This window comes from Balaenoptera acutorostrata, chromosome 3 (genome assembly GCF_949987535.1).
Source record: "Balaenoptera acutorostrata chromosome 3, mBalAcu1.1, whole genome shotgun sequence".
Taxonomy (NCBI): domain Eukaryota; kingdom Metazoa; phylum Chordata; class Mammalia; order Artiodactyla; family Balaenopteridae; genus Balaenoptera; species Balaenoptera acutorostrata.
Window position 1 is genome coordinate 107,047,611 of NC_080066.1, and position 10,855 is coordinate 107,058,465.

Genomic DNA, 10,855 nt, shown 5'->3' on the forward strand with positions numbered 1-10,855 from the left:
ATGGTTCTAGGGAGGAGGGAGCCGACTTCCCTAAGGGGCTAATTAATGGTCCCTCTGGGCGGCTGAGACTAGGGCAGCGGTAAAGTCCGGCCTGGATCCTCGCCCATCAGGAGCCGTGGACCTTTGAACAGTGACCCAAGACCACTAAATGTTCTTCATTTTGGGGGGAGGGGGAGAGATGACCGGTGGAGGGCCTGATTCGGCAGGTCAAAGGCTTCCAGAAGGCCTAGGCAGAGCGGCCTTAGGCTAGGGTCTTCAAAGGAATGGCCTTCTCCTCTTCAGAGCAGCCTGGAGCCATTCTGCACCCCGGAGCCTGGCTGGCCTTAGGCTTGGAGGAAAAGGGGAGGAGAGGTGGTCCTTCCTTGCTAGTTGCTGGCTGCATAGTTCTTCAGAAAGTGTCTTCCATGGGCCCTCTACACTGTGGGCCCAGGATGTGTCCCCTTTAAGGCACTCGGACCCGGAGCCCCTGAACTTAGACTAAGTTGGGGATTGTGGTGGCAGTGCTCCGTGCGGGGAAATGATTGTCACAACTGCGGGCCAATAGGCATCATTATGGTCCTACCACGCTTGAGAGACCGTTTTCCAATTCAGTTTTGTTCTTTTTTTTTTTTTTTTTGAGGGGGAGGGACTGGAGAGAGGAGAGAGAGAGGGAGGGAGGGAGGGAGTAAGGGGGGGGGACGAGGGGCGCGTGGTTTTCCCATCTCATCCCTGGAGGAGGGGCTGGAGCATCCCGGGCAGCCAATCAGAGACAGGCTGGGGGGGCACTTTGAAGAAGTTTGGGGAAAAAAGTTTGGAAAAGTTTCTATAATAACGAGGGGGCGTCCGGAGGGAGGCGGCAGCGGCGGAGGAGGGGGCGTCTCAGAGAAGGGAGGGAGGGAGCCACGGGTCAAGATACTGCAGCCTCCTGAGATCCCCCCTCCCACCCAGACCGGGACCTGGGGGCTCCGGCCGGATCCATGGGGGCAGCAAGCTGCGAGGATGAGGAGCTGGAATTTAAGCTGGTGTTCGGGGAGGAAAAGGAGGCCCCCCCGCTGGGCGCGGGGGGGTCGGGGGAAGGTCAGTGCGGGGCTGGGAAGGGGTCTTGGGGTCCGTGAGGGAAGGGCGCAGGGATCTTGAGTCTGGGGACTTTCGGGCAGAGAGCCTGGGGTGTGAAATGAGGGGCTCAGAGGTTGAGGGGAGGTGCGGGGCTCGGGGGTCTGCGGAGGTGAGGCTGGGGACCCGGCACCACTTTCTCCTTTTTAGGTCGTGACTGGGGTGGGGGTGGGGGGGTGCCGTTGGCTGCGCGCCGCCTCTCGGCTGGGCTGTCACTGGGATGCGGGGCGGGAGGGAACAGCGGTCCCGAGAGCCCCGGGCTCTGCCAGGGAAAGGGGAGATTGGGCTCCGGAGCTTGCCCCTCGGGGACAGAGCCCTGGGCCCACAGACCGGACGCCAGGGGCTGGGGGCGCTCTCAGGCCCAGCCGGGGCGCCCCTCCCCCTCCCCCGTCTGGCCGCAATGAGAGGCAGATGGCGGGGATTGAGCCGGGGGCGGCGGCCGCCGCTCGCACGGAATACGCGCAGCCCGCGCCACCCCCTCCCTCGCCCGGCCGGCGCGCGGCACCCCTCCGCTGCACCCCCGCCCCCAGATTGGGGGGAGTGAGGGAGGAGCCACCTTCCCTTGTCATCACAGCCCTGGAGCCCCCCTTCCCCTGGCCACCGTTGCGATGGCAACTGGGGCTCCTGCCAGCGCCGTTTGGGGGTTTGGGAACCGCTGCTAATTGGGTTCATGTGTGAGTCGCCCCCAGCTCAGCCCAATGCTTCCTTAAACACGCCTCCGGGCCCAGCTCCAGCCCCTCTCGACCCGCCTCCCTTACCTTGAGACCCGCCCCGTCTGGTACCCCAGGTCCCAGGGCCAGGAGCTCAGAGTGTGAGGTTCTCTGAGTAGGAAAAGACCTGACACGTCTGGCTCCATCTCCTCCACCTTCCCAAGGCCAACTTTGCTTTTGTCTTTGTGGCTCTGAAGGGCATCTCCGAGACCTCTCTTTGCTGAGGAGGGGGCAGCATACCAGCCTCTGGAGGCTGCCCGCTCAAGGAACCTAGACATCTCACCTGCTTCTCTCTCTCCCCATCTCCTGTGACATCCCTCTCTCTGTCTCCTTCCCTTCCCATTTTGACAGAACTGGACTCAGAGGACACCCCACCATGCTGCCGTCTGGGCCTGGGGGAGCCCCCTCCCTATGGCGCTGCCCCTATTGGCATTCCCCGGCCTCCACCCCCTCGGCCTGGCATGCACTCCCCACCACCCCGCCCGGCCCCCTCACCTGGCACTTGGGAGAGCCAGCCAGCCCGGTCAGTGAGGCTGGGGGGGCCGGGAGGGGGCTCCGGGGGGGCTGGGGGAGGCCGTGTTCTTGAGTGTCCCAGCATCCGCATCACCTCTATCTCTCCCACTCCTGACCCGCCAGCTGCGCTGGAGGACAACCCAGATGCCTGGGGGGAAGGCTCCCCCAGGGATTACCCCCCACCGGAAGGCTTTGGAGGCTACCGAGAGGCAGGGGGCCAGGGCGGGGGCCTCTTCTTCAGCCCGAGCCCTGGCAGCAGCAGCCTGTCTTCCTGGAGCTTCTTCTCCGATGCCTCCGACGAGGCAGCCTTGTATGCAGCCTGTGACGAGGTCGAGTCGGAGCTAAATGAGGCGGCCTCCCGCTTTGGCCTGGGCTCCCCACTGCCCTCACCCCGGGCCTCCCCTAGGCCGTGGACCCCCGATGACCCCTGGAGCCTGTATGGTCCGAGCCCTGGAGGCCGGGGTCCAGAGGATAGCTGGCTACTCCTCAGCGCTCCTGGGCCCACCCCAGCTTCCCCACGACCTGCCTCTCCATGTGGCAAGCGGCGCTATTCCAGCTCAGGAACCCCATCTTCGGCCTCCCCAGCTCTGTCCCGCCGAGGCAGCCTAGGGGAGGAGGGGCCTGAGCCACCTCCACCGCCCCCATTGCCTCTGGTCCGGGACCCTGGCTCCCCTGGCCCCTTTGACTATGCGGGGGCCCCACCAGCCGAGAGCATCCCCCAGAAGACCCGGAGGACTTCCAGCGAGCAGGCGGTGGCCCTGCCTCGGTCTGAGGAGCCTGCCCCGTGCAATGGGAAGCTGCCTTCAGGAGTAGAGGAGGCCGGGGCTCCCCCCGGGGGTCCTCGGAAGGAGGTGGCCGGCATGGACTACCTGGCGGTGCCTTCCCCACTGGCTTGGTCCAAGGCCCGGATTGGGGGGCACAGCCCCATCTTCAGGTGAGGGTCGTGTCTGACACCACTGCTGTCTCCAGTCATCTCACCCAGGGAGCAGGAGGGTCAAGGGATGGGTTTGAAAAAAGGTCCTAGTTCTGTGTCCTTGGCATTTCAAAAGAGAATCTGCTACCAGCTTGGCTGCTGGCAAACTACTCAGTTTTAGGGAGAATTTTAAAAACGCACCCCCTTTGGACAGATGATTTGCAAAAGGACAGTCACTCCCTGTGGATCAATTAGAAAAAGCCCCTCCAGCCCCAGAAGGACCATGTGGGTAAAGGAGGAATTCCTCTAGGGTGTCCTCCACCCCCAGCTCTGTGCTGGAACATGGGCTGAATTTCAGCCCTACAATGGGCAGCAGGAAGTCTCCCTTCTCTAACTGAATTTCTAGGGCCTGACTTGTGGCTTAAAAGTATACCTGCTAAATTTGAATAAAGTAGCATGTATTTGCAAGTCAAAGAATTCATATTAAACCAAGCAGTTCTTGCTGTTTTTCTACACCTTTCACCCTCAAAGAACCTTGTCCATTTCAATAATCCTAAACCTTGGATGTCAGATCAAGCTGGCTCCATCCAGAAAAGTTTCCCTTAGTTGTTTCCAGACATTGCCAAGCATCACCTGGGGGCAATTACCGGTTGAGACTCCCTGGCCTAGGGTATCTGGGTGCTCACTACAGGAAAGTTGCAGATCTGTAACCCCCAGCTCTCTGGAACCCACCTGTCCAGCCCCAGCTAGTGGAAAGGGCGCTGGCCTGGGAACGGATGTGCTCAGTCCCGGCTCTGTCAGTTGCTGGCTTGCTTAGCCCTCTACTTTCTACCCTCAGTTTCTTTATTTGGGCTTAACAAATTAGCAAAGGGGTTAATTTCTGAGACCTTTTCTGGCCTGAAGTTGTGCTTCTTCTTTCTTTTTTTTTTTTTAAATGTGGGATCTTAGTTCCCCGACCAGGGATCAAACCCATGACCCCTGCAGTGGAACGGCAGAGTCCTAACCACTGGACCACCAGGGAAGTCCCTGAAGTTGTGCTTCTTTACTTGACTCTTCCTATCCAGGCCTGGGGGTTAAACTGGGCTTGGGGTTCCTCTGTATCCAGACCCTGTGTTCAGAGCTGGGAAGAAGGGAGTCTCAGTCCTGCTGCCCATTTACATACCCTCATCTCAAGGGGCTCTGAGGGGTCTGTCCCCCATCTCCCCTGCTTCTGGACTTGTGGACTGTTTTACTTCGGCTATAATTTTCTTTCTCCCATACCCACCGCCGCTTCCTCCCTCACATCCTGGGGAGCTGGGACCCAGGGCTGCCCTGACTTGGGTGTGAGGCTGCGGGTGATCAGTGCTCTTCTCTCTGTCTCTGTCCAGGACCTCTGCCCTCCCCCCGCTGGACTGGCCTCTGCCCAGCCAGTATGAGCAGCTGGAGCTGAGGATCGAGGTGCAGCCCAGAGCCCACCACCGGGCCCACTATGAGACAGAGGGCAGCCGGGGAGCTGTCAAAGCTGCCCCTGGTGGTCACCCCATCGTCAAGGTAAGGGGCAGAAGCCAGGCCTGGTAGCCTCTCTCCTCTCCAGTCCCAGATCCCTGCACATGGGCTCCAGCTGTGCAGACCCATGGCACTGCCCTTTCCCACACTCCCTCTCAGCAATGACCCTGCAGGCGGCCTGGGGGAGGGACTGGTGTTGGGGGAGGAAGGGTGCACTTCAAGGACCCGGATGTACTTTCTACTCGTCTGTCCCTCCACCCGCGCTCCACTCATCCCATGGGACACTAGTCTTATGTCTGCTCTGGAAAGTGGTGGCCTGCCAGATGTGGGGGAGGGGTCAGGCTGAGGCCAAAGTTCACTGGGAGTTAGGTTGTCTCTGTTGAGTTGGGCCAGTCTCCCTTGGAAGATTTTCCCCTTTGCCCAGCCCAGTTTGGGCCTCATTCCAAGAATAACACTGTGAACTCCAGGCCACGTTTTCGACACAACTGGTGGAGAAACTAGTGCCCAATCCCCCCTGGAAATCCCTTCCAGGATATCCTTTATCTTTCACTCCTCTCCAGGGGTGGACTGAAAACTTAGGGATGGATGAAGGATGGGACAGTGGGGATTTCAATTGGGTGGCCTTTGCCTCCCTCTGCCAGCTCCTAGGCTACAGTGAGAAGCCACTGACCCTACAGATGTTCATCGGCACCGCAGATGAGAGGAACCTGCGACCTCACGCCTTCTATCAGGTGCACCGTATCACGGGCAAGATGGTGGCCACGGCCAGCTACGAAGCTGTAGTCAGTGGTACCAAGGTGTTGGAGATGACCCTGCTTCCTGAGAACAACATGGCCGCCAAGTAGGTTCCCACTCCACTTCCCTTTATTCTTTGGGCTTGAGGACTAGCCTTTTCCATGGGGTCTAAGCTAGGTCCACTCTTCCTCTCCCCAGAAGAGTTAGACATCATCCCTAGGAGGTGTCAGGTGTTCTCACCATCTAGAAGAGGACTTTGGGGCTGGGGAGCACTCTGGAGAGGCCACCTCTGGGTTCAGATAGCCCCCCGTAGTCTCCCAGAGAAGGTCATTTAGGACTTTGGATGGAGGGTGATTCTGGCATCAGCTGGGAGGGCTTGCCTTCCATTCTTTGGCTTCAGCATTGACTGTGCCGGAATCCTGAAGCTTCGGAATTCAGACATTGAGCTGCGGAAGGGTGAGACGGACATCGGGCGCAAGAACACACGCGTGCGGCTGGTATTCAGGGTACACGTGCCCCAAGGCAGCGGGAAGGTCATCTCGGTGCAGACAGCATCGGTGCCCATCGAGTGCTGTGAGCAAAGAAGCCCTGTAGCATCTCTCTGTCTCTGGCTAACTTCTTGTCTGTGTGTCTGTCTGCCCATCTCCTCTGCAGAATGTGCGGTGCCCTGCTGGTCCTGGGGACACCTGTAAAGGACCCAACCCTTATTTCTATCATGGATGGGCTGGGGGAAGTGTTCTACTTTGCCCCTGCTGCAGATTGTGCCTCTGGGTTGGACCAGAGCAACCCTGTCCTCCATCTGCCCCTGGGTATCCCCCATGTATTTGTTTGCATAGCTCTAAGGCCTACCCTGTTCATCTCTCTCTTTCTGCCCAGGAGTGGTTCCTTACATGGTCTGTGTGACCCCAGGGAGACCATTGTTTTTCTTGCGTGTCTGCTTCTGAGGAGGGCTCCTCCAGGGCCCTGTGACAGTTATTCTAGGGAGGGTTGGGGCACAGGAGGCTGTCCTCTCCATACCAGCCAGCCAGGCCTTTCCTGCACTGCTCTGCAGCCCAGCGCTCAGCTCAGGAGCTGCCCCAGGTGGAGGCCTACAGCCCCAGTGCCTGCTCCGTGACAGGAGGGGAGGAACTAGTGCTGACCGGCTCCAACTTCCTGCCAGACTCCAAGGTGGTGTTCATCGAGAGGGGCCCTGGTGAGTATCTGTGGGGAGTGGGGGAGGGCAGGCAGGAAGAGCTTGGAACGAGAGGGTGAACGATCTCTGGCACTGTCTCTAAACTAGCAAGTTGAGCCTCAATTTCCTTATCTGTAAAATGGGGCAGATAGACTGCCCGTCCTGTTATACTGTCTCCTTCCCATGCGTACTCTAGGCATCTGAAACGCTCAGGATGGCAAATAAATGTAAGAAATACACATTCTTTTATTGAGGAGTCAGCTTTGAGCTAATTTACCCCCATGTGGCTGGGGAAGATGAGAAGGGAAGAGGTGACCTATACCCTCACAGCTGGACCCTGAGCCCCTCCTGAGTTATGGGGCTGGCAGCACAGCTCTGATTACAGGAGGCTGTGAGGTGCCCCAGAATAGAGCTGCCGGGGTGGAGAAGGGAAGACTGAGGGGCCCAGGTATACTCACCAACCTGAGACCTCTGCTCTCCCCAACCCTGCCCACCCAAAGCCCCAGCCCCATCCTCGAGTTTAGTGCCCTAGGACCATATCAGAGCAGAGTCAGAGGTTCTAGGTCATGAGACTTGGGGTCTCATAGCCTCCCTTCAAGCTGAGACCCTTTCCGACCCTTGAACTTCTTTCCAGCTCTGTCATGGGAAGGGATGTTTACAGTTGGGTGAGAGGGCTCAAGAGTTGTTTCTGGTCCCTGGACTGGCCCTGCCATTTCCCTTGGCCTCAGCTTGTGGCTCTAGATCTTGGAGACAGTTTTAAACCCTGCCTGTTCTGTTCGGTTGAGTAAACATGCAGTGGGCTCCTCTGTGAGCTAGGCCTTGTCAGGACCTTCTGAGTCTGGCCTTGGCTCCAGCAGGAGGGGAAATGGCAGAGGCCTGGGCACGGGGCAAGGGGTAGGGGCCGTGCGGCTGGGCTGGAGCTCCCTGTTCTTCCTGCACAGATGGAAAGCTGCAATGGGAGGAGGAGGCCACAGTGAACCGGTCACAGAGCAATGAGGTACCCGTGTTACTAGGGTCCCCCCTGGGGGTGGGGGCGGGGTGGGAGAAGTCAGGAAATTCTCAGCCGGCTCCCTTGCACTTGAGAGTGGACTCCAGAAGCTACCTGTTCTTTTCTAGAGGAGGCAACCTGGCCACTCTGGAAGCAGGGACACCTCTAGGGAATGAACTTTGCTCCTTTGTAAATGGAAAAAGCCAGGAGGTGGAGTTAGGGTACTGGGAAGGGCTGGGCTGAGCTTAGATCCCTGAGGGCTCCCTGCCTCATCCTCTGCTCTCCCCCAGGTGACGCTGACCCTGACCATCCCTGAGTACAGCAACAAGCGGGTGTCCCGGCCAGTCCAGGTCTACTTTTACGTCTCCAACGGGCGGAGGAAGCGCAGTCCTACCCAGAGTTTCAAGTTCCTGCCTGGTGCGCTCTGGAACAGCCCATGGTGGGGGGATGCGGATGTGGGGACCGATGCAGGGGCACAGGGATGCGATGCCCCATGGTGAGGGGTCAAGGGAGGGATGAGACCTAGGGATGAAGAGATGGTTGGAGAGTGTGCGGCGGGGAGACTGCCAGCCCTCTCACCAGCGTGTCCTCCTCCTTCCCATCCACCCAGTGATCTTCAAGGAAGAGCCTCTACCAGACGCATCTCTCCGGGGCTTCCCTTCAGCATCGGGCCCCCATTTTGGCTCTGACATGGACTTCTCACCACCCAGGCCCCCCTACCCCTCCTATCCCCATGAAGACCCTGCTTATGAAACTCCTTACCTGTCAGAAGGCTTCAGCTATGGCACGCCCCCTCTGTACCCCCAGACGGGGCCCCCACCATCCTACAGACCTGGCCCGCGGATGTTCCCTGAGACTGGGGGTACCACAGGTTGTGCCCGCCCACCTCCAGTCTCATTCCTTCCCCGGCCCTTCCCTAGTGACCCCTATGGAGGACGGGGCTCCCCCTTTCCCCTGGGGCTGCCGTTCCCTCCTCCAGCCCCCTTCCGGCCTCCACTGCCTTCATCCCCACCACTTGAAGGCCCCTTCGCTCCCCAGAGCAGTGTTCACCCCCCACCTGCTGAGGGATACAATGAGGTAGGGCCAAGCTATGGCCCTGGGGAGGGGGCTCCGGAGCAGGAGAAATCCAGGGGTGGCTACGGCAGCGGCTTCCGAGACAGTGTCCCTATCCAGGGTATCACGCTGGAGGAAGGTGGGTGTGGGACCAGGCGCTGCGAGTGTGAGTGTGTGCAAGAGATTGCTCTGCATGTTTGCTGAGGGCTGGAGCTTGGCTTCCCAGAGGTTGGGCCTCCGTGGTCCCTCAGGGCCAGTGGAGGGCCTAAGGAGGCCAGGGCTTGGTGCGTGTGGCCAGTTGAATCCAGTTGAATTCTGAAGGGGGCACGGAGTACCTGCCTAACCTTTCTCCTGCCTCGGCCCTTGGCCCCAGATCACAAAACCTCAGGGCTAGAAGTACTTGCAAGATCATTCAATCTAGCTCCCTCAATTTGCAGATTCAGGCAGTGAATTTCAGAGAGGGGCAGTGGCTTGCTGGTGTCCCAGTCAAGCACGTTTTCCCTTGCCTCAGCTTCCCCCTAAACCTGGTGACAGTGGTCTGGATTGGTGATGAGGAGCCTTCCTATTTCGCCTCTCTTTCCTCCCACTGGCTACACCCACCTCTGGCCCTGCTGACAGCGATTGCCCTGACACTGCAGGCCAAGCCAGCAGGAAGGGGCTGCACGGGGGCCTGAGAACCCACGTGGATGGAGTTCAGCAAGATTTGATTGAGAGCAGGTGTCAGGACACAGTGGGGAAACTGAGGCCCAGTGGTAGAGAAGCCAGTGCAGTTGGAGCCTGGAGGCATCCTAGACGGAGGCCTGCCTGGAATGGATTGGGGGTCTCTGGAAAAGGAGGCGACCTGCCCCTTGCCCAGTCTCTCAACTGCCCCTCCTTTACAGTGAGTGAGATCATTGGCCGAGACCTGAGTGGCTTCCCTGCACCTCCTGGAGAAGAGCCTCCCGCCTGAACCATCGCCTGGCCCCCGCTCCCCCCTGCCCTGCCCACTTTCCCTTCATCCTGGGATGGCGGTTCCAGAGGCTTGGGGGCCAATCTGGTTCCTCTTTCCCCAGTTTCTTGCCTTCCCTCCCCTGCCCTCCCTTCCCTCCCCTGGCTGAGGTGTGGCCCCCGGGGCCTGGTGCTGCCTTGGAGGGCTGGGGGCGGGAGAGTGTGGAGGACTGGGATGGGGGTGGACCCTGGGTGGGGACTGGGAGTGAGGACTGGAGGACTGCCGGAGTGAAGGCCGTGTCTAGACTGTGTACAGACCACGGTGCTGGGAGGCTGGGACAGGGTGATGGATAATAAACTGCTCGCTGACTAGTGTTTCAGGCTCCAAAACTCTTTGGAGAGAGAGATGGGGCAGCTTACTCTAGCCCTGGCCAGAGGAGGCTTAGAACCTGGAAAGGGATGGGATATGGCTGGGAAGATTGCATCCCAAAGAGTATCAGTGCAAGGGGGTGGGGAGGGTTTGGAGGGTCCCAGAGGCTCCCTAACTGGGGTGAGGTCGGGAGCCAGGGTTTGTAGACCTCTCCTCCCTGGGGATTCAGATTCCTTTAGGAGCTTTGGGAAAATCTGTGTATTTTCAAGTTACTTTCTCTTGCCACCACCGAGACGATTCTGATTCATGGCCAAGGTCAGGAAACACCAGTCTAGTCCCTCTCCCTCATTTACAAAGGAGGACTCTATGGCTCAGAGAGGGAAAGGGGCTTGCCCTATGTCACACAGCTAATCAATAGCAGGTTGAACGCTGCACTCCTGGGCTCCTGCCCCCAGCCCACCTTCAGATATCCTAACCCATGGAGGTCAGGCCCCTGAAGCTTATCTCCCTGGAGCAGGGTAGGAGATGAGGGAGGGCTGGCATGGATCCATCCACACTCTGGATTCTCCAACCTTTGGGGTCTGTGAAGACATTCTGGAAAGATCTGTGTTTCAGAGGTAGATTGCAGGAAGCCAAGCAGCTCCCCAGAAGCCCTGACATTGCCTGGGCTCCGGCCTTTCCCGCAGGTATACCTGCGGGTGGTATACCGCAGGTATATCACCACTGACAGGCCCGGCCTGGAAACCTGGTTTGCCCCATGTCTTGACAGCCTAGGGGGCCAAGTCCCCAGTGGGTTGGGGAGAGCCAGGCATACAGCAGGCACTGAGTACCACTGGCCCAGCTGCAGGGGGCCATACCCCAAAGATATTCCGGGTGTTAGTACTTGGGAGACTTGCCT

At 59.1% G+C, this 10,855-nt stretch overlaps 1 protein-coding gene across 2 annotated transcripts; it reads left to right on the plus strand.

The window, feature by feature from the left end:
• The first annotated feature begins 914 nt into the window (after positions 1-914).
• On the plus strand, positions 915-9,931 carry NFATC4 (nuclear factor of activated T cells 4). 2 transcript variants are annotated; one of them, XM_007180645.2, is made up of 10 exons: positions 915-1,056; positions 2,154-3,249; positions 4,596-4,758; positions 5,355-5,554; positions 5,849-6,021; positions 6,500-6,640; positions 7,561-7,616; positions 7,898-8,024; positions 8,218-8,799; positions 9,542-9,930. In XM_007180645.2, the coding sequence occupies exons 1-10, from the start codon at positions 957-959 to the stop codon at positions 9,607-9,609; spliced, it is 2,706 nt and encodes a 901-aa protein (XP_007180707.2). In that variant the 5' UTR covers positions 915-956; the 3' UTR covers positions 9,610-9,930. The 2 variants fall into 2 exon arrangements, with proteins under 2 accessions (XP_007180707.2, XP_057400475.1); XM_057544492.1 differs by lacking the exon at positions 915-1,056 and having other exon boundaries at positions 2,157-3,249; positions 8,218-8,478; positions 9,542-9,931.
• Positions 9,932-10,855: the final 924 nt, after the last annotated feature.